At 45.2% G+C, this 26,865-nt stretch overlaps 1 protein-coding gene across 1 annotated transcript in view; it reads left to right on the top strand.

Annotated features, from left to right (window-relative positions):
* The window catches only part of Adcy1 (adenylate cyclase 1), a 128,821-nt gene that overhangs the window by 59,242 nt on the left and 42,714 nt on the right, over positions 1-26,865 (top strand). The window contains exons 5-8 of the mRNA XM_021178187.3: positions 7,681-7,808; positions 20,802-20,960; positions 21,827-21,968; positions 22,563-22,718. Of these exons, the coding sequence (XP_021033846.1) occupies positions 7,681-7,808; positions 20,802-20,960; positions 21,827-21,968; positions 22,563-22,718 (585 nt within the window). The remainder of the gene's footprint in view (positions 1-7,680; positions 7,809-20,801; positions 20,961-21,826; positions 21,969-22,562; positions 22,719-26,865) is intronic.

Genomic DNA, 26,865 nt, shown 5'->3' with positions numbered 1-26,865 from the left:
GTCATGGTGAAGGTTGTCGGTTGCCTGGCACAGGTCAGAAGGATTCAGAATTGAGGTAGTGTGTGTGGCCGTTTTGATATATACCGACTGAGTCATACAACAGTTGGCTGCAAGGTTATCCATCCCATGATATAGTTCCTCTCCTAGGACCCCACTTTCCAGATCTGAGCTGTGCTTGGTGTATGCTGGCCCTGCTGATGGCTTGTTGTAGTCAAAGTTGTCCCTGAACATGGACACACTTTCTGATCCACAGGGGTTTTGGAGAAGTGTTTAGGTGATAACTTTAACAAGTGCTCTTATGGATCCAGAGAAATGTTCTTCTAAAGCAGTGCTTCTCAGCCTTCCTAATGCTGCCCACCCTCTAATACAGTTTCTCAGGTTGTGCTGACCCCAACCATACAGTTATTTTTGTTGCTACGTCACAACTGTAGTTTTGCTACTGTTATGAATTGTAATGTAAATGCCTGTGTTTTCCAGTGGTCTTAGGTGACCACTGTGAAAAAGTCATAAGACCCTTGGGTTGAGAACTATTGTTCTAAAGGCTCATGCATTGAAGGCTTGGCTTCCAGCTGGCAGTGCTGTCTTGGGAGTTTCTAGAGATGTATTTTGAAGAAGCAGTAGCTGCAAGCCTGCCCTTGAAGACGGTATCATGTCTTGGATCCCTTGTCTCGTTTTTCATTTCCTGGCATGATGGTGTCTGACAGTGCACCTCCCTTCCCTCTCTGCCATGATGCTCTGCTTCACCATAGTGTACAAACAGCAGAGCTGGTGGACACTGGGCTGAGAACTGTGAGTCTGAGTCAAATAAGTCTTCCATCCCATCCAGTCTTCCTTCTGAGAGTTGTTGCAGAGATGAATGTGTTGGTTGATACCAGAGCCTGCGTTAGGGTCACTTGTGTCAATGTACTTTGCTTTAGGGCAAAATAAGACATTCATGCATGCTGGTGACAATGGTTCATGGCTCCAGGCTACAAAATGGCCATTTTGACTAATTTTAGTTGCTATGAGTTGAAGCTAATATGGTCTGAGCTATTGAAGTTACTATTCTCTAGTATTGTGTCAACTCTGGGTATTTCCAGAAGGACTTGCACAATCTTTGTGAGTAAGCAGAACTGTGTCTGTTGGGGTCCAGGAGCATCAGGAATCTGCTCACTGCCATCCATTGTCTTATGCCCTTCCTGACCTTTGCCCCCATGAAACCTTTCTGTGGGCTTCAACTCAGAGACAGGGTTCAGTATGCAGCCATAAACATTCAATCATATCACATTAACTGGTCGTGCCTCAGTTTCCCTGCTTGAGAAATATAAAGAAGCTATTCAAAGCCATGGAGGGCTGAAGTGAAAGGGCTGGCTAGTTGTATTCATGCCAGTAGTGTTGTTAGAGCACACTGGCATGGTCCATGCATTGTCAAGCACAAGTGCTCAGGGCAGAGTCTTCTATAAGTTAATTGTGAAAGCCAGCAATTTGTTGAATTAGTTGGCTGCAGGGTATGTAGAGAGCAAACATCTGGCACCTGGAAGGAGAGCTGGGTTGGAGTGTGTGCTAGATAGGTAGGAAGTGGGCATCAGAGAGAATTCTGCTGAATTGTGATTTGAGGTCAGGAGTTGACTGGGAAATGGTGTCAAGGATGGTGAGGAGCAGAGGAGCCAAATAGGGAAGAAGCTGATGCCACATGCAGGAGGAGAGACGTTCACCCCTCGGTCCATCCATGGGGAAGTGGGGGGAGGGCAAAGGTGTCTGGTAATAAGTGTTCATTCAGAAAATGGCTACCAAGTCCCCACTGTGGACTGCATGGTTTTATTTTTTTTCTAGATGTCAGGATGCAGTATGGACTGTTACCAACTCTGACCTCAGGGTTCTGACATTTGAAACCTTGTGGAAACATAGACATCATATGCACCAGGCTAGAGAGAGTAATGTAATGAGTTCCACGCACCCACAATGTAGGGTCAACAGTGACTAATTGTGGCCATTTAGCTCTCTAGACATTACCTGACTTCGTAGACAGCACACAGCTTTGCCATCTGAGGCCATTCAGCCAGCACTGCCAGGATTCCATTATCCAGCCCAGGCAAACGGGTCACGGCTGCATTTTCCCCAGCACCTCGCCTGGGTTTGGCTCTTTACGACTGATTTGTTCAAATCAGCATGCCAGCGAGGTGGGCCCAGTTCTGGATTGGGCCCCTGGATTTTAATTTATGGAGTGATTGAATGCAGACACACTAGAAGCTAGTGCCAGTGAAGGAAATGTATTGTTCACAGCTATCAAAATATGAGAGGCCGTGTGCCATTCTGTGCCCATCAGTGCCATGCTTTTGACTTTGAGAAAGGAGGAGTCATATTGGTATTTTAATTTTATTTAGCGCCTCCTCCTTTCATTTATATCTTCTCCTTGATGCTACAGGTTCTAATGAAGTGCTGTGGTTTGAACACACACCCCTAGGTTCTTGTGTTGGGAACTTAACGAAAGAGGCAGCAGGGGCCTCATCTGTGGTTAGACCACAGCGCTGTCTCAGGAACGGGTTAGTGCTCTCTTGGACTAGTTATCACAGGAGCAAGTTGTTAGAAAGTATATTTGGTCCCTCTTGACCTCTGCCTCTCACCCCTCTCTTGCCCTTCTGCCTTCCACCCTGGGAGCATGAAGGCTCTTGCTGAACATGGGCCTCTCAGCTATTTCAAGAAGTGTAAGAAATAAATTTCAGTTCTTTACAAATCACCTAGTCTTTAATAATCTGTCATAGCAGCATAAGTTGAACAAAGAGGGGCAATATTATTTGTTTCATTCTGCTCTGTGTAGTAGGTCCAAAACAGCATTGTTAGTTATCAAGAATAAGGCTACTGCATTCACCTTAATGTTTCCCACCTTTTGACCTTGGCTAAAGTTACCAGCGAGATGGTGACATAGTGTTTTCATGTGCTTGGGAATAATTTTTCTCTGGGTGGCCATCTTTCCCATGTGGTAACAGGTTATTCCTTTTTAGTTTGGATTTTAGATATTACTCTTTCTTGTCCAATCTTTTTTGTATATATACAAAATACTTGCAAAGTCCAGTTCACGGTGAAAACAGTTGAGATACCTTGCAAGAGGCTACTCTGCCCCTTCCTCCTACAGAGATGGTTAAGCATCAGTGTTGGGTTTAATCTTATGCGCTCTCTCTCTCTCTCTCTCTCTCTCTCTCTCTCACACACACACACACACACACACACACACACACACACACACACACACACACACACACCTTCCTGAGTGCAGTGTAGAACTGTTCTTCTCTGTCCTTCCTAACACTAGAGAAAACTCTGGTGTATGGCTGGTCTGGTCCTTCTTGATGATGGACAGATGTCTGTAGAGGTCTTGGGTTTTTCCCCTCTGCCACTTACTTTCCATGAGTTTTAATGTATACACTGGGATAGTGCCTTTCCCTCTAACGGTGGGTGTAGCAGGTGACTGTTTGCAGTGGCCACCTGTACTTTGCTTAATAGAAACGGTGTTCTCAAATGTCCTATTATTACAATCCCAGTAGGACTTGGCCAGTCTGGGCTTTAATTGCTAAAATAAAAAAATGCATATTTTATTTTATATGTATGGGTATTTTGCCTGCATGCATGTCTGTGTGTCAAGTGTGTATTCTAACCTCTGGAACTGGAGTTCAGATGGTTGTGAGCTGCCATGTGGGGGCTGAGAGTCAAACCATGGTCCTCTGGAAGAACAGCTTGTTCTCTTAGCTGCTGAGCTAGGCTCACTGGTGGTTTTGAGTGCAGCAGTTTGGGTAAAACAAACAAGCAAACTACTAGTCTGATTCACTCTTGCCTTCCACATCTCCTTACACAAAGGCGGTTGTGGTGCTGGGCATGCCTGTTTCTCAGAATTGGGCCACTTTGAGAAGATGTTTTAGGACCGACTCTAGCAGAGATTGAGCCTCTTAGGGCTGTGGACTCAACAACATCATCTGCTTCCCAACTCTTTACTTCTTCTTAGACTTACAAATTGGAAGGTTTTAATTTGATAATTTCTGCATAGAATCATAGCTTTACTATGACCTCCAGACTTCCCTATACTTTATTAGTTGCTGGAGCCTTGCAGTCTCTCTCTCTCTCTCTCTCTCTCTCTCTCTCTCTCTCTCTCTCTCTCTCTCTCTCTCTTTCTCTTTCTCTTTCTCTGTCAGAGCCCCTGTCAGGGGTAATGGGAGAGGTTGACATCCTAGATTCAGTCCTGTGCTATCTTCCCAGGCAAGACTATAGTTGGTAAGATTATCAGCTGCCTGGGGCATGCCAGACCTCACTTGGGAAGCCAAGCATAAGACTTCTTACTGCTCTGGCCAGCTGTGACTTCCCAGCCTAGGAGGGAGAAGACAGCTCTGGTCTCTGGTTCTAAGAACTTAATATGTCTTCAAGCCCCTCACATCCTCCTCTTTTTCCTCCTCCTCCCTCTCCACCTCCTTTCCTTTATTCCAATCAGAATGCAGAGTCTCTGCAGTTCTGGGCCTGGGCAGCTTTGGACAGCAGTAGGAGATAGATATCTGTTTAGCTCTGGTACCATCTTTCCTTGGACTGGCCAGGGACCTCTCACTATCCAGGTGCAATGCTGACCCCCTGCTTAGCCTGGCATGTGTTAACAGTATTTGAGAAAGTCGCAGGGAACAATTCTTTAGTAAATTTAAACATGAAATTAGCTCTGAATGGTGGGTGTGTTTTCAAAGTGGACTCCATGGAGCTGTGCCACACAGTGCAGTCATCTGAGGGTCTTTGATGTCTGTCCTCATCTGAGTGTTCTGTGGGAGGCAAGGCCATTGTGTTCCTGGACTTCCTAGCGTGAAGCCAAAATGGATCAAATCCTCTGGCTCTGAAAATAGGCATTGAGGAGATGCAGAGGCTGTCATCAAAAGCACACTTCTCACTTGGTTTTATTTAACACTGAGAATGGTTTATTTTGACATCCTAGATTCAGTCCTGTGCTATCTTCCCAGGCTATTAACTTAAAAGACATTTATTTAGAATTTCTCAGTGTGGTTGTTTCTGGGCAGATGTCAACAGCTACAACTCACCTGCACAAAGATGTGTGTGTGTGTGTGTGTGTGTGTGTGTGTGTGTGTGTACACTAATATATGTTAAGAGGATGTTAAGAGGACCTGACATGGAGCTGTTTGAGACCTGTGGTGCTTTTAAAATTATTTTTTGTTCTTTGAAAGTTGTATTTATACAATGGATGTTGATCATAGCCATCTGACACTACATGACACTACATCCCTCCAGCTCCCCCAGAACCCCCACCCATCTCCATCCCAATCACATTCCCTCTTTTTCATTGCTATTAATATCTCCAAATCTAATTAGTGCTGGCCATAGTGTGTGGGTGTGAGGCCATCAACCTCGGTACAAGCAACCTATCAGCAGCCATGTCCCCGGAGGACAGTGGCTCTCCTCCTCTACACCTATCAAGTGCCAGTATCTCCTTTGATGGGGGTGCAGTGTCCAGGATCCCCCGACCCGTTCATGCTGGGCTTTTGACCAGCTTGATTGGAAAGAGGTAGCCGTAGCTGCTGTTAATTGCTCTGGATGTGACATGACTGTTGTATACAAGGTGGCATTTCACAACTTTCCTTCCCATTCCATGGCTCTCACATTCTTTCTGTCCCCTCTTCTGTGAAGCTCCTGGGCTTTGGATGGTGGAGGTTGTTAGAGATGACCTACCCACAGCTGAACACTGAGTGTTATCTCTACTCCACTCTTTGACCAGTTATGAGTCTCTGCCTTAACCATTACCCCCTGTAAAGGGAAGCATCTTTGATCAAAGTTTAGAGAAACTCAAATCTAGGGTGTAAACATAAATATTTAGAATACAGTACAGTTTGATAGTATGGCTGCTTGGCTCTATGGTTTCCCTAGTCATGGACTATTGATCATGTGTAGCGTACAAGGCATGAATTCCCTCCTGTGGAGCAGGCCTCATATGCAGTCAGAAAGTGGTTGGCTATATGCATAACCATTGTACCACCATCACCCTAGTGGGCACATCTTGCCAGCAGGTCAGTATTGCAGCATGTGCATCCAGCACTGGGTAAACCATTGATGGTTTTCTCCTCCAGCAGCCTGCATAACTCCTTCTGGCACCATCTAAGCTATCCAGCAGGGAGTGTTTCCTAGGTGAAGCTGATTTCCATGTCCTGCATCCAGAGAGAGTGGTTAGCAAAAGGGTCTGACCGGCTAGTTATTGTGGGCAACCACGAACAATTCTCATGGTGTGTATTCTCTCTCACCATGGTATACATGACCGTGGTGTGTCTTCTCTCTCACCATGGTATACATGACCGTGGTGTGTCTTCTCTCTCACCATGGTATACATGACCGTGGTGTGTCTTCTCTCTCACCATGGTGTACATGACCGTGGTGTGTCTTCTCTCTCACCATGGTATACATGACCGTGGTGTGTCTTCTCTCTCACCATGGTGTACATGACCGTGGTGTGTCTTCTCTCTCACCATGGTATACATGACCGTGGTGTGTATTCTCTCTCACCATGGTGTACATGACCGTGGTGTGTCTTCTCTCTCACCATGGTGTACATGACCGTGGTGTGTCTTCTCTCTCACCATGGTGTACATGACCGTGGTGTGTCTTCTCTCTCACCATGGTATACATGACCGTGGTGTGTATTCTCTCTCACCATGGTATACATGACCGTGGTGTGTCTTCTCTCTCACCATGGTATACATGACCCTTTCTAGTTGAATTACGTGCAATTTTTTTATTTTGTATGTGTGTGGGTAGAGTACCATTGTGCGAGTGCGTGCGTGCGTGTGTGTATGTGTGTGTGTGTGTGTGTGTGTGTGTGTGTTTACAGGCCAGTTTGCAGGAGTCAGTTCTTTCCTTTCAGCCTGTGAGTTCCAGTGTGGATCTGTCGACATGTTGGACTAGTGTCTGACTAACCTTGCTTGATTCTTACTGAAATCCATGAAGCCTCCCTCGGCAGGGAGTAAGGGGTATCTCATATCTTCCCAAGGGGCTGTCCATGCCACCTTTGTGATGTTGAATGAGACACTGTGAATGATTCCCCTCGGAGGTGCTATGACAGTGTGAACAGTTGTTACCTGAATAATCAACTTGTGAAATTCTTCCAAATCTAAGACTTTGAGCATCATGTGACCCTCTAAAAACGTTAGGAATTTGAAGCTTTTAGATTGAGTGTGCTCAGCCAGCAAAGTCTATGCCAGTGTTTCTAAATCTGACAAAAAAAGAAAAGAGCTCTGAAGTGCTTCTGGCTGCTAGCATTTCAGATATGAGAGACTCAGCATGCATTCTTCACATTCTAAAATAAAGGAGGCAGATGTGCTCTGGGGTGGGAGGTTCGGAGCAGCAGGAATGTCTGGATGCTTATGGCTTGGGCTTCCTTCTAGATTGCTTGTCTTCCAGAAGGCTGAACCATGATTAGAGTTGGGGAGACTGTGTAAGTTAAGTGGATGGGGACTCATTTCAAACAAGTGTCCCTGGACCTTGAAGATCCAGGCAGTGTTGGCTAAATGGAGAGGGTGGGAAAAATAGAGAGTCCCAGTAGGAGGAGAGGGTATTGGGGGCCATGAGTGGAGATACCCATTTGAGCCTGGCCCTGGCCACTGGAGGCCATACACAAACATATTCACCAACAGCATCTCTGTCAATGACCTTGTGCTTTGTTTTGTCCCAAAGGAAAACCACTGTCGCCGAATCAAGATCCTTGGTGACTGCTACTACTGTGTGTCTGGCCTCACCCAGCCTAAGACGGATCACGCCCACTGCTGTGTGGAGATGGGACTTGACATGATCGATACCATCACGTGAGTGTTGCATTCTTACAAGGTCTGTCTAGGGCTGCAGAGGCTGAGGCAGCTGTAGGAGGGGACTGGGCCACCTACACTGGAAGATGATGCGTTGGTGACCCCTGCTCACAGTTTATGATGTATTTCTTTGTCCAGAGAAATCCTTTGTGTATCTAGTGTGCCTGAGATAGGGGAGAAGAAGGGATCTTTGTAACTGAGCTTGGTGAGGCACTGGGAAAGGCTGAGGGCATGAGCCCGTTTAAAAGCCAGTGAATGTTCTTCTGGGCAGATGATTGCCTCCCATGCTTTGGGGAGAGAGGGCTGAAGTCTGGGTTGAATGTGTTCTCCTGTTAAGATCTAGCCTATGGAACCCAATGTGCAGAGGAACATCCATACAGTTGGAGCTTTGGAACAGGCATAAGGAAGGAGCCAGCAACATGGTTGCCCAACGTTAGCTCTGCAGGAGATAGCTCTCTGGAGCTGCTCCTGTTAAAGGCCCCCCAGAAGCTGATGGACTCCGCTCTGTTACTGAGAGTGAAAAAGTTCCCTGGTGCCCACTGTGAGTCCCCAGATGCAGAGCCATTGCCTCGGAGGAAAAGCAGCTGGAACAAGTGTTCTGCTGAGAAAGGATAAGAAAGGGGGAACAGGGACAATTCCTGGCAATGACTATCTTTTGTTCCTTGTAAGGATGTTATGTCGTGTGTCACATGTCACATCAAATCATTGTTATGTTGCTGGAGAGATGGCTTAGTGGTTAAGAGAACTGGCTGCTTTCCCAGAGGGCCTGGGTTTGATTCTTGGCACCTACATAGTGGCTAACAATGGTTGGAAACTCTAATTCTCGGAGCTCTGACACCTGTCCACTTCTGACCTCCACAGGCACTGCATGCATGTGACCCACAGACATAGCAAGCATACATATTTTACATATATATATATCCATACATATATAATAGAAATAAGAAAAATATTTTAAAAAATAACTATTGCATATCATATATCACACGTGGAAGCACACAACATATCATCTGCCATGAAACCTGCCCTATCACATGGTCATCACCCCTCATCTGTGTCTTGTATCACATCCTATACCATCTAATTGTACTTTACATCAGACCATGTACCGTATTTTATCTTGTATCAGTGTATTATGCTACATATTATATTAGGTGTCACATATACCCCATGATTACATATTCATTGATACCATACTGTTAACTCACTCTAAGTATAATAATTTGCTGATCAACAGGAGCCCAGTGAGTCCAGAACAGGTTGTTGGCACAAGGACAATATGTATTCTCTAAAGTGAGCAAAACCAAGAGGAGAGCAGACTTGTGTCCTAGAAGACCATATTCACAGTCTTTTTTTTTTTTTTTTTTTGAGTTTCACTGTTTTTATTGTACATAAAAAAATATTCTGCTTTTACAGATACATAATTAGGTATAGAAAAAGAAAGTCAGTTTTCTTTTTTTTTTGATTTTTAATATTTTTATTACATATTTTCCTCAATTACATTTCCAATGCTATCCCAAAAGTCCCCCATAGTGCCCCCCACTTCCCTACCCACCCATTTCCATTCTTTTGGCCCTGGCATTCCCCTATATTGGGGCATATAAAGTTTGCAAGTCCAATGGGCCTCTCTTTCCATTGATGGCCGACTAGGCCATCTTTCGATACATATGCAGCTAGAGACAAGAGCTCCGGGGTTCTGGTTAGTACATCATGTTGTTCCAACAATAGGGTTGCAGATCCCTTTAGCTCCTTGGGTACTTTCTCTAGCTTCTCCATTGGGAGCCCTGTGATACATCCAATAGCTGACTGTGAACATCCACTCCTGTGTTTGCTAGGCCCCGGCATCGTCTCACAAGAGACAGCTATCTTTGGGTCCTTTCAGCAAAATCTTGCTAGTGTATGCAATGGTGTCAGCGTTTAGAAGCTGATTATGGGATGGATCCCTGGATACGGCAGTCTCTAAATGGTCCATCCTTTCATCACAGCTACGAACTTTGTCTCTGTAACTCCTTCCCTGGGTGTTTTGTTCCCAATTCTAAGAAGGTGCACAGTGTCCACACTTTGGTCTTCATTCTTCTTCAGTTTCATGCGTTTATCAAATTGTATCTTATATCTTGGGTATCCTAAGTTTTGGGCTAATATCCACTTATCAATGAATACATATTGTGTGAGTTCTTTTGTGATTGTGTTACTTCACTCAAGATGATGCCCTCCAGGTCCATCCATTTGGTTAGGAATTTCATAAATTCATTCTTTTTAATAGCTGAGTAGTACTCCATTGTGTAAATGTACCATAATTTCTGTATCCATTCCTCTGTTGAGGGACATCTGGGTTCTTTCCAGCTTCTGGCTATTATAAATAGGGCTGCTATGAACATAGTGGAGCATGTGTCCTTTTTACCGGTTGGGACATCTTCTGGATATATGCCCAGGAGAGGTATTGCTGGATCCTCCGGTAGTACTATGTCCAATTTTCTGAGGAACCGCCAGACTGATTTCCAGAGTGGTTGTACAAGCTTGCAATCCCACCAACAATGGAGGAGTGTTCCTCTTTCTCCACATCCTCGCCAGCATCTGCTGTCACCTGAATTTTTGATCTTAGCCATTCTGACTGGTGTGAGGTGGAATCTCAGGGTTGTTTTGATTTGCATTTCCCTGATGATTAAGGATGTTGAACATTTTTTCAGGTGTTTCTCTGCCATTCGGTATTCCTCAGGTGAGAATTCTTTGTTCAGTTCTGAGCCCCATTTTTTAATGGGGTTACTTGACTTTCTGGAGTCCACCTTCTTGAGTTCTTTATATATATTGGATATTAGTCCCTTATCTGATTTAGGATAGGTGAAGATCCTTTCCCAATCTGTTGGTGGTTTTTTTGTCTTATTGATGGTGTCTTTAGCCTTGCAGAAGCTTTGTAGTTTCATGAGGTCCCACTTGTCAATTCTCGATCTTACAGCACAAGCCATTACTGTTCTATTCAGGAATTTTTCCCCTGTGCCCATATCTTCAAGGGTTTTCCCCACTTTCTCCTCTATAAGTTTCAGTGTCTCTGGTTTTATGTGAAGTTCCTTGATCCACTTAGACTTGACCTTAGTACAAGGAGATAGGAATGGATCGATTCGCATTCTTCTACATGTTAACAACCAGTTGTGCCAGCACCATTTGTTGAAAATGCTGTCTTTCTTCCACTGGATGTTTTTAGCTCCCTTGTCGAAGATCAAGTGACCATAGGTGTGTGGGTTCATTTCTGGGTCTTCAATTCTATTCCATTGGTCTATTTGTCTGTCACTATACCAGTACCATGCAGTTTTTATCACAATTGCTCTGTAGTAGAGCTTTAGGTCCGGCATGGTGATTCCACCAGAGGTTCTTTTATCCTTGAGAAGAGTTTTTGCTATCCTAGGTTTTTTGTTATTCCAGATGAATTTGCAGATTGCACTTTCTAATTCGTTGAAGAATTGATTTGGAATTTTGATGGGGATTGCATTGAATCTGTATATTGCTTTTGGCAAGATAGCCATTTTTACAATGTTGATCCTGCCAATCCATGAGCATGGGAGATCTTTCCATCTTCTGAGATCTTCTATAATTTCTTTCTTCAGAGACTTGAAGTTTTTATTATACAGATCGTTCACTTCCTTAGTTAGAGTCACGCCAAGATATTTTATATTATTTGTGACTATTGAGAAGGGTGTTGTTTCCCTAATTTCTTTCTCAGCCTGTTTATTCTTTGTGTAGAGAAAGGCCATTGATTTGTTTGAGTTAATTTTATATCCAGCTACTTCACCGAAGCTGTTTATCAGGCTTAGGAGTTCTCTGGTGGAATTTTTAGGGTCACTTATATATACTATCATATCATCTGCAAAAAGTGATATTTTGACTTCATCTTTTCCAATTTGTATCCCTTTGATCTCCTTTTGTTGTCGAATTGCTCTGGCTAGGGCTTCAAGTACAATGTTGAATAGGTATGGAGAAAGTGGACAGCCTTGTCTAGTCCCTGATTTTAGAGGGATTGCTTCAAGCTTCTCACCATTTACTTTGATGTTGGCTACTGGTTTGCTGTAGATTGCTTTTATCATGTTTAGGTATGGGCCTTGAATTCCTGATCTTTCCAAGACTTTTATCATGAATGGGTGTTGGATCTTGTCAAATGCTTTTTCCGCATCTAACGAGATGACCATGTGGTTTTTGTCTTTGAGTTTGTTTATATACTGGATTACGTTGATGGATTTCCGTATATTGAACCATCCCTGCATCCCTGGGATGAAACCTACTTGGTCAGGATGGATGATTGTTTTGATGTGTTCTTGGATTCGGTTAGCAAGAACTTTATTGAGGATTTTTGCATCAATATTCATAAGGGATATTGGTCTGAAGTTTTCTATCTTTGTTGGGTCTTTTTGTGGTTTAGGTATCAGAGTAATTGTGGCTTCATAGAATGAGTTGGGTAGAGTACCTTCTGTTTCTATTTTGTGGAATAGTTTGTGAAGAACTGGGATTAGATCTTCTTTGAAGGTCTGATAGAACTCTGCACTAAACCCATCTGGTCCTGGGCTTTTTTTAGTTGGGAGACTATTAATGACTGCTTCTATTTCTTTGGGGGATATAGGGCGGTTTAGATCATTAACCTGATCTTGATTCAACTTTGGTACCTGGTATCTGTCTAGGAACTTCTCCATTTCATCCAGGTTCTCCAGTTTTGTTGAGTATAGCCTTTGATAGAAGGATCTGATGGTGTTTTGGATGTCTTCAGGATCTGTTGTTATGTCTCCTTTTTCATTTCTGATTTTGTTAATTAGGATGCTTTCCCTGTGCCCTCTAGTGAGTCTGGCTAAGGGTTTATCTATCTTGTTGATTTTCTCAAAGAACCAGCTCCTTGATTGGTTGATTCTTTGAATAGTTTTTCTTGTTTCCACTTGGTTGATTTCACCCCTGAGTTTGATTATTTCCTGCCGTCTACTCCTCTTGGGTGAATTTGCTTCCTTTTGTTCTAGTGCTTTTAGGTGTGTTGTCAAGCTGCTAATGTGTGCTCTCTCTAGTTTCCTTTTGGAGGCACTCAGAGCTATGAGTTTTCCTCTTAGAAATGCTTTCATTGCGTCCCATAAGTTTGGGTATGTTGTGGCTTCATTTTCATTGAACTCTAAAAAGTCCTTAATTTCTTTCTTTATTCCTTCCTTGACCAAGGTATCATTGAGAAGAGTGTTGTTCAGTTTCCACGTGAAGGTTGGCTTTCTATTATTTATTTTGTTATTGAAGATCAGCCTTAGTCCATGGTGATCTGATAGGATTCATGGGACAATTTCAATATTTTTGTATCTGTTGAGGCCTGTTTTGTGACCAATTATGTGGTAAATTTTGGAGAAGGTACCATGAGGTGCTGAGAAGAAGGTATATCCTTTTGTTTTAGGATAGAATGTTCTGTAGATATCTGCCAGATCCATTTGATTCATAATTTCTCTTAGTTTCTCTGTGTCCCTGTTTAGTTTCTGTTTCCATGATCTGTCCATTGGTGAAAGTGGTGTGTTGAAGTCTCCCACTATTATTGTATGAGGTGCAATGTGTGCTTTGAGATTTACTAAAGTTTCTTTAATGAATGTGGCTGCCTTTGTATTTGGAGCATAGATATTCAGGATTGATAGTTCCTCTTGGAGGATTTTACCTTTGATGAGTATGAAGTGTCCCTCCCTGTCTTTTTTAATGACTTTGGGTTGGAAGTCAATCTTATCAGATATTAGAATGGCTACTCCAGCTTGTTTCTTCATGCCATTTGCTTGGAAAATTGTTTTCCAGCCTTTCATTCTGAGGTAGTGTCTATCCTTTTCTCTGAGATGAGTTTCCTGTAAGCAGCAAAATGTTGGGTCTTGTTTGTGTAGCCAGTTTGTTAGTCTATGTCTTTTTATCGGGGAGTTGAGTCCATTGATATTAAGAGATATTAAGGAAAAGTAATTGTTGTTTCCTGTTATTTTTGTTGTTAAAGTTGGCATTTTGTTCTTGTGGCTGTCTTCTTTTAGGTTTGTTGAGGGATTACCTTCTTGTTGTTTCTAGGGCGTGGTTCCTGTCCTTGTATTGGTTTTTTTCTGTTATTATCCTTTGAAGGGCTGGATTCGTGGAGAGATAATGTGTGAATTTGGTTTTGTCGTGGAATACTTTGGTTTCTCCATCTATGTTAATTGAGAGTTTGGCTGGGTATAGTAGCCTGGGCTGGAATTTGTGTTCTTTTAGTGTCTGTATAACATCCGTCCAGGATCTTCTGGCTTTCATAGTCTCTGGTGAAAAATCTGGTGTAATTCTGATAGGCTTGCCTTTATATGTTACTTGGCCTTTTTCTCTTACTGCTTTTAGTATTCTATCTTTATTTAGAGCATTTGTTGTTCTGATTATTATGTGTCGGGAGGTATTTCTTTTCTGGTCCAGTCTATTTGGAGTTCTGTAGGCTTCTTGTATGTTCATGGGCATCTCTTTCTTTAGATTTGGGAAGTTTTCTTCTATAATTTTGTTGAAGATGTTTGCTGGTCCTTTGAGTTGAAAATCTTCATTCTCATCCACTCCTATTATCCGTAGGTTTGGTCTTCTCATTGCGTCCTGTATTTCTTGGATGTTTTGAGTTAGGATCTTTTTGCATTTTACATTTTCCTTGATTGTTGTGCCGATGTTCTCTATGGAATCTTCTGCACCTGAGATTCTCTCTTCCATCTCTTGTATTCTGTTGCTGATGCTCGTATCTATGGTTCCAGATTTCTTTCCTAGGGTTTCTATCTCCAGTGTTGCCTCATTTTGGGTTTTCTTTATTGTGTCTACTTCCCTTTTTAGGTCTAGTATGGTTTTGTTCATTTCCATCATCTGTTTGGATGTGTTTTCCTGTTTTTCTGTAAGGACTTCTACCCGTTTGATTATGTTATCCTGTTTTTCAGTGTTCTCCTGCAATTCTTTAAGGGATTTTTGTGCTTCCTCTTTATTGTCTTCTGCCTGTTTAGCAGTGTTCTCCTGCATTTCTTTAAGTGTGTTATTAAAGTCCTTCTTGAAGTCCTCTATCATCATCAGGAGATATGCTTTTAAATCCGTGTCTAGCTTTTCCGGTGTGTTGGGGTGCCCTGGACTGGGCGAAGTGGGGGTGCTGGGTTCTGATGATGGTGAGTGGTCTTGGTTTCTGTTAGTAAGATTATTACGTTTACCTTTCGCCATCTGGTAATCTCTGGGGTTAGTTGTTATCGTTGTCACTGTTTAAAGATTGGAGCAGAAGCTGTGTTCCACTCACCAGCAGTCCCAAAATCCTGCAGCGGGGGTCGTGGGTAGCTGGCGGGTGTCAGGCAACCCTGCTCTCCCGCTACCCCGGCGCTGCATATTCACAGTCTTTAGGCTCCTTTTCTCTTTAGGCAAGGGTTTGAATTAGGAAACAATTGATGAATTAATATATACTTCTATCTGTATTGAAATTGTCAAATAGAACCTATTGTTTTTATATTTTATGCATTAATAACAGAAGGAAAAGGGGGAGAAGCAATTGATGAATTCTGGTGGCTAATGAGCCGTGGATTTGATGGACAGTCACATGGGTGATTCCACCTTGGGCTGCTAGTTAGGGCCTTGTGATTGATGAGGCTATGTGTTCAGTGTGGGTGTCCCTGTAGATATAGAGGCCTGGCTCTATAAATATAGCAGAGAGCCTGTGTTACCTCCCCAAAGCGAAGCATGGCTACATTCCACATCACAGTTTTCACCCTATCTATCTATCTATCTATCTATCTATCTATCTATCTATCTATCTATCTAATATCTCTCTATCTCATATCTCTCTATCTCTCTATCTCATATCTATCTATCTATCTATCTTCTATCTATCTATCTATCTATCTATCTATCTATCTATCTCATATCTATCTATCATCTATCTATCTCTCTATCTCATATCTATCTATCTCATATCTATCTATCTATCTATCTATCTATCTATCAATCATCTATCTATCTATCTATCTATCTATCTATCTATCTATCTATCTATCTATCATCTATCTATCAGTCCACTATACAGTCCAGCTGCCTGGGCTGACCAGGCTGCTCACAATGGATGTGTCCCGGAGGCAGGGATCTCTTCCTGTCTTTTCTCCCTGGCAACTTTACTTCTCCCTTGGTCTCTCTGTGGTTAGGGACTTTATCTCTCACATGGGCCTTTGGCCTTTCTTTCCTCCTAGTTTCTCTTGTGAGGCTGGCATGTGCCTGGGTTCTAAGGCATTTCTGTTGAGTGCCCTTTCTGGTGGCTATTCAAGAAATGCCACATCTGCCTGCTGAGGCTGAGCCTGTATCTCGCCATCTTGCCCAGCTTGCTCTGCTTCATGGTCTCCTCACTGCTCCCCCAGGATTTCAGCAGAAACTCTCTGACTCTCCGTCTCTGGCCATGTCATGAGGGACTGGTGAGCCCGGGGCTGAGCAGCCTTGTGCTAGCCTTCTTGGACTGCTTTCCTCTCTATTCAAAAGTCCCTCAGCCTCAAAATCACACAATCCTAGAGTCCTATATGACCTGAATTTCTGACTCTTGATCCAAGAGACTGCTAACAGCCTTTATTCCTGTGGGAATTGCACAGAGCCAGGGATAGCCCATGTGTGCTCAGCATTGGCTAGCTTCTAGATCTCCCAGGAAGGCTCCATATGACAACTGGCACCTTCCCTTCTGGCCATACCAGCCTGTGTTTGTTCCTGTGTTGTGTTTTTCCTGCACAGAAACATACAAGACAGAACATGTTTATCAAGAGGACCAGCATGTCCAGGCAAAGCAGGATGTCATGTGTTTTTGTTTCTTGACCTTGGTGTGGAGAGTCTAGGAACCACTGTGGTGTCAGGAGCATGAGTGGAGTCAATGCTGGAGCACACGCATGTGCAGAGGCCATGCTGGGCCTTGCGCTGTATGTACCAATGTGGGGGCAATGCCTTTGCCCTTAGCTACATCTTCCTTCTGTCTGGAGCCATCTGGACTGGGAATAGCTCCCTCTATCTAGAGGAAGCCAGAGGACTTGGAGTCTGTAGATTCTGAAATGACCTCATTTTCCAAAAGATCCCTGAGTGATGGACAGCGTAGCCCAGTCCCAGGGCTCGCCAGCATTTTCAGGGGCCACAGGTCTTCTGTAGGTTGGAGAGTTCTGACTGGACCCAAAGACCAGCATGGTTATTGGAAGATTCTGGAATTTTTTCCTGGAACCATTTCCTGCTCATCTCTTAGATTCATGGTACAGTGATAAAGGGTAGTGGGTAGGCTACTATTCCCTGACAATGCTATGTCAGGGCTCCAAGATCAGCTGCTCAGTCCAGTCGAGGCTTTGCTGGCAGTAACTGCAACAGGATTGCAGACTGTTGAAAGCGTGATAATCCATTTTGGCACTTGTGCATACAGGATGGGTTAGGGCAGGAAAGGAGCATGGCCTAGAGAAGAAAGGCCTAACTGTAAGAGCCAGGACAAGCATTGCTCCAGACGTAGATGCAGATAGAACGCTTTCAGATTGGTCCTGATTTCTTCCCAGCCTGGAGCATCTGGACCCTTCCTTTTCAACGACTGTATAAACATCTAGTTTTCTTACCTCCTAGACTGTTCATACCCATCGGGTAAAATAGACACAAACATTTACTGAATTTTTCCTTTCTAACCTTTAAACTCAGGCCACACATGCCTGTTTTCTTTTCATTGATTGGTTCAGAGGTAAAGGGCATTGTCTGTCCCAGGCCTGTAATCATAGACAGCTCTGGAGTGGACCCAAAGTGGGACAGCGAGACCTGCTAAGCTAAATTGTAGAGCATCTGTGTTCCTTGATCATACATCCTTGCAATGCAGTGCCCTAGAGGAAAGGGTTTTAGAGCCATCTCCTCAACTGTTGTGTCAGGGCTGGCAGGGCAGGCTCCTCCTACATCCTAATGATGAGGCTACCCTGGGCCTTATATTGATGGGCCTCTCAAGGACTTCTATGATGCTTAGGCATTAGAGTAACCCGTCCTGAGCTCTGCTCCCAGATGCCCACAAGGACAGGCTTCTGTGGCAGAGGTCACTGGGACTTTTCTTCTCACCCTCATGTCATCTATGCCCTCCCCCTTTTCTGCTTGTACCCCTTCTTCTACATTTTTCTGAATGATCCCAGGACCTCTGATTGCAGACGCTGCAGAGGAGCCGGCAGGCTCCTGGTTCCCAGCCTGGGGTGAACTTCATTTTCCTGGAATGCTCCATCCTTTGCCTGTGAATGGAGAAGCAGTGGTTGTGAGGAAGGACTGACTGTTTCTCGGATGCAGTAGCTGAGTGGGAGGATTTCAGCAGCTTCTGCAGGGGCTGATTCACCAGCCCCCAGACAGAAGGAGCCATCCCCAAAGAGGGAGGCCCTCCACTGCCAGATTTCCCCAGGATTCCCTCTGCTGTGCTGCCCATGGGCCTGTCAAAGTCTGTCTCCATCACAGGGAAGCCCCTGCTGCCACATGTGAGATGGGAACAATGACCACGGTCTTCTTCCACATGCCCTCCAAGGGCACAGGGTACCTTTTTCCTAGATAGATTTTATCTAGCAGTGACCTGTACCTTTCAACTGCTGCCATGAAGTAAGCTAACGGAAAATGCATAGGTATCCCCCAAGAGGTCTACTCTGAGCTGGTGAGGACAGCCTGTGCCATCAGTAAGTCTCCAGGCTGAAGTTCGGATACCCAGGTATCTCTATCTTAAGCTGGGTGTATGTGAGCCACAAGACACGCCACAGTTTCTCAGTATAGACTAACCTAAAGGATTACTTTGTCTAATTATGGATTCTGGGTTTTAGAGTCAGCCTTGTGGATATTTTTAAGAAGCAGTTTTCTGTGGGGTGGAAGGTGCTATGTGTCTTCCCAAAATCCCACTCTCCTCAAAGAATCTGTCATAATGTTTAGGGGATCTGGGGATTCCTAGCCTGTATATTATAGCTGATGATTGCATCTCTATAGATGGTGAAGCCAAGGCCCTGGAGGGGCAGTTAAGAGCCCACAGTCCAGGGCTCACATTTGGACATATTGGGTTGAAAGTGTTTGCTGTGTTCTTCTATCATGCTAGGATGGAGACTAGGGGTTGCCTCAGGCAAATGCGTTGTCATCACTTCTGGAAAAATTCTGCCTAGCTGACAGCAAATCACCCTTTAGAGTGTCCGTTCCTCCCTTTTACTTTTTTTTTTTCCATTGTGTACACAGCTGTATCTGTAGTGCTTGGAAGAATGGCCAAGAGACGTGAACTCAGTAGGTTCTTGCTGAACAGAACAGAGATTTGGCCTTTCATCTTTGCTCTGGGTTTTATGTCAGCCAGTGTACTGAGAGGGCGGGAGGGTTGGCTTCATCCTATTGGGTTCCAGCACCAAAGGTCAGGGCCAGGGCCACATTGTTCCTTCATAGAAAATACCTGTGATAAAAAAGCATCTCTGAGATCATACACAAGAAAGACACGTAGGATGAACAAAGGAATATGGAAATCTTGGTGTCCCGGAAATGAAGTGAAGGGTTTTGTTGGATTTGGACAGAACATGCCTGTGTACAGGGAGCCACGCGGAGCCACGGCTGAACAGCTGGATCTGTTTCTTTAGAAGGCACTCTCTGGGGTGCTGTGGATTCGATGGTGCCAGCTTTGATTTACCAGAGGCAGAAGCTGCCAGGAAAGACTGAGTGTTGTCAGGAGTTGCTGGGTGCCAGACATGTGGGGCCATGTGGACTTTGGCAGATCCCAGCTTTCAGGGATCCAGAACTGCTGACTTGGAAGGCCCAAGGGAGCTCGGGGAAATTTGTGGACAGGGCAAACTCATGTCCCAGCACTCCCCAGACTGCCTTGCCTCTTGTGGCTGCAGAAACAGAAGTGGTGAATGTATCCTAGAACACTAAGGGCAGGTGTCTTCTCCAGCATTGCTCATGTAGGTTTTGAAAGTCAAATTCTATTTTTAGGGTCTCTTACCAGAGATTGGCAGACGCATGGGAATAAAGTTAAATTTTTTAAAGTTTCACTTATGTGTAAAACAAAATGGCTCTTAAAGCCTTGACAATAGTCTGGCCTGCACATTCTCTTCTGGAGGTCATTGAAACTAACTGATCAGCATTAGCAATGCAGGTCCCTGCCCTTGGGCTGCATCTGGCTTTGGCATCTTGCCTACCCAAACACAGACTCAGGGACAGTCGTCCTGTTGGAAGACCACTCAAGGGAGCACCTGGTGGGGCCTGGGGACTGGCCAGAGGGTGTGGAGATATGCTGTGCAGGTGTTCCTGCTGGGACTAGGGTGGGCAGTTTGTAAACAGAAGTCAGGGAGAAGGTAGAGGGAGAGCCGGGTCAATACATACATGCTATTTTATTACTGAAAATGTGGCCGCCAGAGCCCTCCTAGGTGATAACAAAGGGCATAGGGTAGAGCAGGCTAAGGCCCACTGAAGGCTGTACTGTTTGCCATATGATCACACCCTCAGTGACAAGGGCGTGGCTGTACTTCCCAGGGTCCTTCATGGAACATTCCTTGGCATTCTCTATTAGTGGAATAAAGAGAAAGGCAGCGGGAGGCGCTTTACCTGCATCGAGGTGCACTGACATAGCTCTGAAGAACTACAGAGATTATCAGAGCTGATGTCAGCAGACCCAGTCTCTGTTGCCAATAGTGGTGGATCCTCAGTTGATCAGATTAACTGGGGTACTCCAGCCCTTAATTCCCTCTGCACCCACTCTGCCTCGTCCACTTCCCCAGAACCATTTCCTCAGAAAGAAAAACCTACACTGAGGTCCTGGACTTAGTTCCCTTTGGAAACATCCCTGATAAGGAAGGGCAAGAAGGCTATATTGGGAGCTCACAGAGCTCACTGACCATCAGTGTGACTGACTTTTAGCTCCTCTGACCAGACCTCCATGTACCTGTCATGTTACAACTCCATACAGCTTGTTCCCCTATGCCTGCGGCCTCAGGGTGCAGCCCACAGCAGCCTGTTGAGGGAGCTACCAGACAACCTTCAGCCCCATGCCTTATACCTGTGTTACAGATCCGTGGCTGAAGCTACTGAAGTAGACCTGAACATGCGTGTGGGCCTACACACCGGCAGGGTCCTCTGTGGTGTCCTGGGCCTACGAAAGTGGCAGTATGATGTATGGTCCAATGACGTGACCCTGGCCAATGTCATGGAGGCTGCTGGCTTACCAGGGTAAGTTGGAGTCTGGGTGGAAGATGGCTAAGTGCCTTTGCTAGAGTCTTTATTTCAAGCCTGGATCCTGGGGGTACTTGGGTAGGTTCTGCTTTGACCCTCCAGGGGATCCAGCTGAGGTCCAGTGCATACCTGCAGAGAACCAGTGTGGACCAGACCAGGTGTGCATGGGGGCTTTGTCCTGATACATGGGCTATTCCCATGTAATAGTATTATCTCTGTGTTTTATTTTCTCAAACCTGTACACAGGGAACTCTGACTTTAGAGCTTCCTGTAGTGACTCAATCATGTCCTACCCACTTGCTCATTTCTCAGTCAGCTGGGGAGTTTGAACAGGATGAACATTCCCTATAGGGAATCCAGGAGAAGTGCAGCGAAGACATGGCTTGAAATGCCATGAGGCAGAGAAGCAGATGTGGGTTGAGGTTCCCATATTATTTTCTACTGCCTTCCACCCTCTGCCCTCTGCCCTCTGCCCTCTGCCCACCAGCAACCATGACTTTCAGCTTCTCATTGGCCTGGCTGTGGAATTTCTCCCCTTTTAAACTCTAATAGTTTTGTTCTCATTGCCTCTGTTCCAATCTTCTGATTGGTTCTTTCTGTCTTTCTGGTCTCTTCCTGATCCTCCATCCTTCATCCTTCACCAACCCCACCCTGCCTTCTTGGGTGTGTACCCATCACTTGGCTTGCCTGGGCCTTCCTGTCCTTTCTTCCCCGGTTACCTTCGAGTTGGAACACGAGTGCTCACATCTCAGGCATCTTGCCCTGAGCAGAGTAACCTCTCTTGTGACCCCAGTGTGACTCACTCAGAACCTGTGCAGCCACACTTGTCAGTTCTCACTCAGCTCTGTGTTCTTCTCTTGTAGGAAGGTCCACATCACAAAGACGACCCTCGCATGCTTGAACGGGGACTACGAGGTGGAGCCAGGTCATGGCCATGAGAGGAACACCTTTCTGAGAACTCACAAGATTGAGACCTTCTTTATTGTGCCATCCCATCGGAGGAAGGTGGGTAGACAGTCCCCCTCATTAACTCATTAAGCAGCTTTACCCAACACAGTTGTAAAGAAACAGTTGTCCCCAATTCTTGCACCCTCTGGGTGTGGCCCGGAGATACTGTGCTGGGGGTTTGCCTTGTGTAGATAATAGGCGACCTGTAAGAGAGAAGAGTTCGCAGAGTCTGGAGTCAGAAATCTGGGGATGACTGGGCTACTTTCGGTCCTTCGTCCTTTCTGGGCTCAGAGCTGCTGTGGGAGAAATGGCTTTGGGCTCAGTGTCAGATGATGGATACTGAGCAAGAACAAGTTAGTCCTGAGCCCTGGGGCTTTCCCTTCTATATTGGCTCATTTGGTCTTGAGAAAGCCATGGGGTGAGCAGACTGCTCTCATGACAGTCTGTTAGGAAGAGGCTTGCCCTACCACCTAGTCCTCTGGCCTGTGGGTCCTCTTGTGTGTAGAACAAAGCATGCTGGGACAAGGAAGCTTTGAGGTAACATTTACTCTGAGCCCCAGTGGTGTTCCTCTGGCTTGGAGTCTTCCTTGCTGGGTACCTGGTAGATTCCTGGGTACTGACAATATTTTCCCCTATGCTTGTGTTTGGTAGATATTCCCAGGCTTGATTCTCTCGGATATCAAACCAGCCAAGAGGATGAAGTTCAAGACTGTGTGCTATCTGCTGGTGCAGCTCATGCACTGCCGGAAAATGTTCAAGGCTGAGATCCCCTTCTCCAACGTGATGACCTGCGAGGATGACGACAAGGTAGAGAAGGCTGAGGTGCCGCTCGACTGGAGCACTCGCTGCTGCTGCTGCTGCTGCTGCACACAGCTTTATATTGCGTTGTATTTTGTGTTTATCTAGGTCTAAGCTCACATTCCCCGCTTTCTTCTTTTATTTTTCCTGGAAAGCCTATTATGTGGCTGTTGAAGTTCTTGAGCTGACACAAGATCCACCCCTGCCCCCACCTCTTTCCTTCTGTTTTCTGCAAAGGGTTTCTCAACTCTACCATCCAACATTTCTATTCAACATTTCAAAATTCTTAAACATTCCAGGTAGTCTTTTTTTTTTATGAATAATTCCCTTATGGAGTTGTATTCCCATGTCAGAAACCACAGGCTTGCCTGGAAACTCACTATGTAGCTGAGGATGGACCTTGAACTTCTGACTCTCCTACTCTACCTCCCAGGTGTGGGGATTACAAATGTGCACCATCACATCTGGTTTTACTTCACGCAGGGGATTGAACCCAGGGATTCATAAATATGCCAGTCACAATAACCCCAGTCTTGTCTGCTCGCTGGGATTATTTCTAACTTTATAATATTTGTGGGTGGGTATGCATACACTTGCCTATGTCCTATGGGATGCATGTGGAAGTCAGAGGACAGCTTGCCGGAGTTGATTGTCCTGGTGGCAGACATCTTCCCCTGTTGAGCCATCTCACTGGCCTAAGATTTTTATTTAATTTTAATGTATATGTGGTGTGCATTGTGTGTGTTTGTGTGTGTGTGTGTGTGTGTGTGCATGTGTGCGTGTGCGTGCGTGTGTGTGTGTGTGTGTGTGTTGGGGGAGTGCACTGTGGACACATGCACATGGAGGCTGAAGGTTGATGTTGGGCATCTTCAATTGTTCTCCACGTTATTCTTGGAAGCAGGGTCTTCCAATGGAACCCAGAGCTCTCCCAGACTGCCAGTCTAACTAGTCAACTGACTCAAAGCATCCGCTGTCTCTGCTTGGCTGCCACGCCCACCTGGCTTTGACTTGGGTTGTGGGAGCTGCTTTCCCGTCCTTACTCTTGCTTTACCTGGCAGCTGCTTTAGCCACTGAGCCTGCTCCTTGGCCCTCTCACTGAGATATTTTTAAGAGATAGTTTCTTGTCCCAGAAACATCTGTTTCCTTTGAGCAGCTTGCTTTTGTTTTACCCTTTACCTTGCCTGTCATCATCTGTAATCCCACAGATGCCCATAGCCTTTTCTGCGTTGTTCTTGATGCAGGGGACAGCAAAACTGGCAGCAAATGCTGAGCCAGGGACGAGGCTCCAGTGTGGTGGGCCTTCTCCCACACCAGGGCTTTCTGTCTCGGATGAGTCAGGCAGGCACTTGTGGGTCTTCAGATCTTCTGGGCATGTGGTGGTGGTGGTGTCTAGGGCTTCACTTCAGCCACACATGGTCAGTGACTGGGATTTCCCTTCTGGGGAAGGAAGACCCTACATTGTTTCTTACTGGAGGCATACCAAAGAGCATGGGGTGCACTTTAGGGCTCTAATGCCCCCTTGTGGATGCTCTTAACCACAGCCACTGAATCCACTAGTATTTGAGCCTGAAGCGGGGTTCCCCATCTCCCTTTCTGTGTAGCCCTTTGAGGTTACACTGACTTTACCACCCTGCTTCCTTTCCCACCACTGCTTTCTCTGACATCACCGATTTAATACCGTTTAGAGAAACTTCCTGGTATAGTTAGAGGTGTTTTCCAGGACAAAGCAAGTTTCTGTTGCCTCTTGCTTATGGTGGTTCCTTGTCACAAGGATCTGTGGCATATGGGAGTTCCTCTTTGCTAGAACTTTATCTGATAATATTCTAAGGACTTCATTCATGGTGGATCTGGTCAGGGAGAATTAGTCTTTATGTGTGCCAGGCAGCTGGAGGCTGTATTATTAAAAGCTTGGCTTCTGTCACAGGTAGTAGGAAGTTTAGCCTTAGTCATGTAGATTCCAGACATTCACACAGGCACACACAGACATCCCCCCCCATACACACACACACACACACACACACACACACACACACCCCATGATGGTGTCAGGAGATCTGGTGTTCATTGCCTTAGTAAGAATCTTCTGTCCTTAACCTCTCATCAGCTTCAGTGTCTGCCGGGTTCTTCATCCCATACCCTGTCCTGGAGACTTGTGCTCACCCAGAGCAATCTTAGCAGGAATCCTGCTTGCTTACCCAGAATGCCTCTGACTTCTGATGTCTACCCTGAGTAGATGTCCATAGAGCCCTCCTTTCTCCTTGACTGTACATCCCCAGCTGCTGGGCCACACTCTGAGTTGAATCCAAGAGCCTGTTTGCATGACCCCTGCCCTTCCTGCAAGGTCTTGAATGAAGCCTGTCCCGCTCTGTTCTACAAAGTGTCACTGAAATGATGTCCTTTTAATAATTTAATAAAGGAATTTATAGATAATTTCTTTTCCCAAGCTCTAGCCATGGACTGAGCCCCCAGGCAGTGCCTCTTCCACATGCTTGCAGTTCCTTCTCCAGCCCTTGCAGCTGCTGCTGTTAGTACCCCTGGGATGAATCCCGTCAGTGTAACCCAGGCCCCCAAACACGTTTACAGCCGCTCTCTTTGGCCTTTGGATACTTTCCTGCCCACGAAGGTATTTGTTATGGATGACATATCCAAATACAAAAAAAAAAAAAAAAAAAAAAAAAGCACCAGAAAAGCAAATGAAAAACATTTGTCATCTCCCCCCACCCCCATAAAGGCATGATACTGTGACCCTCTCTGTGTCCTAAGTGTGGGGGACTGGGGATGCTTGAAGGAACTTCATTATGTTGTAGAAGCAGTTTGTCTGACTGTGTCTCCTTCTCTTGCCCTGGTGGATCACACAGGTGTCCTTGTGTCACTGACAATTTGAGCTTTCAGACTGCATAGACTTTTAACTGAGGAGAGATGCCTTATATGGATGGCATCGCTATCCAGGGCTTTTCTGTTTTTATTAGCTGAAGCAGGCCATGGTACTTTTGTTGGTGTGAATACGTTTTAATTCCTGGGCATTCTGTAAAATGTGTCTGGTGTGTCTTGGCTTTGCTCAAGTGGATGTGCCACCGGTCAGAGATTATGATGCTATCACCAGAAGTGACTGCTAAGGGCCACAGTTGGCACAGGGGCTTTCTTTATTCTTGCTTTCTGATAGTTGAAACATATTTGTTTCCCTGTTCTCCACCCAGAAATCTCTCCATATTCTCTCTCTCTCTCTCTCTCTCTCTCTCTCTCTCTTGTTTTGTATAGCTTTAAGTCTAAGCTTATTGATTTAAAGCACATAAGAGACACTTGTGTGCATGATATAGAAATCAAGTGTTCTGGATTGCTTCTCATCTTCTGTCTCCTTCTGGAAATCAGCTTGTATGTAAAGCTGGTGGTCACCATGAGATGAGCCTTTTCTGCCCTGGATACACTTGGGGCATTTGGAGTCCCACAGGGATCCAAGCGTTTTTTTCGTGGCTGAATGGCCTTCAGGCATAGGCATAGGCATAGGCCTGACTTCCCAAGCAGCTTATCGGCAAACAGGGACTTCCTTTCTAGGTACCATCATGCTTATGGATGCTGGCACATCTCTCTTCATGGACACCTTAGTGAGCAACATGTGGAAAGCCAGGGGTTATGGTGAGACTGCTGGGCTGGGAAAGCCTCTGCTTTAACTTGGAGTGCTGCTGCTGCCAGCTTGGACTCTCCCAGGCATCTTGCTCTGTCCATGGTATGTGTAAACCCTGACTTCTGCCTCTGCAGTGTCAGATTTCACAAGCTAGGAGTATTGCCAAGTGCTGGATACTGTGTGTTTTCTTCCTTGTTACCAGTCTGATTGAACTTTCTCTGGGCTGTCTCCTGAGCTTTTTGATTAAAAATGGCTACAGATGATTATCGTCTATGAGTTGATTTACTGAAGATAATGGCTTGTCTCACTAACTGAAACCGATTGTGGTGACTTTTTAAATTATCTTGGATTTTCTTGGTCATTGATAATATGTACTTTAAACGGTGCTATGGTGTTTCTTTCCCACTTAATAGTTAAGCTAGACAATATAGTCTTAAGCAAGGTCACTCTTTCTCTTTCTCTTTCAAACTCTTTTTTTTTTTTTTCCCCGAGACAGGGTTTCTCTGTATAGCTCTGGCTGTCCTGGAACTCACT

Source organism: Mus caroli, unplaced genomic scaffold, assembly GCF_978045245.1.
Source record: "Mus caroli unplaced genomic scaffold, Mus_caroli_1 scaffold_13, whole genome shotgun sequence".
Lineage (NCBI taxonomy): Eukaryota > Metazoa > Chordata > Mammalia > Rodentia > Muridae > Mus > Mus caroli.
This window is presented reverse-complemented; position numbering and strand designations above follow the sequence as displayed.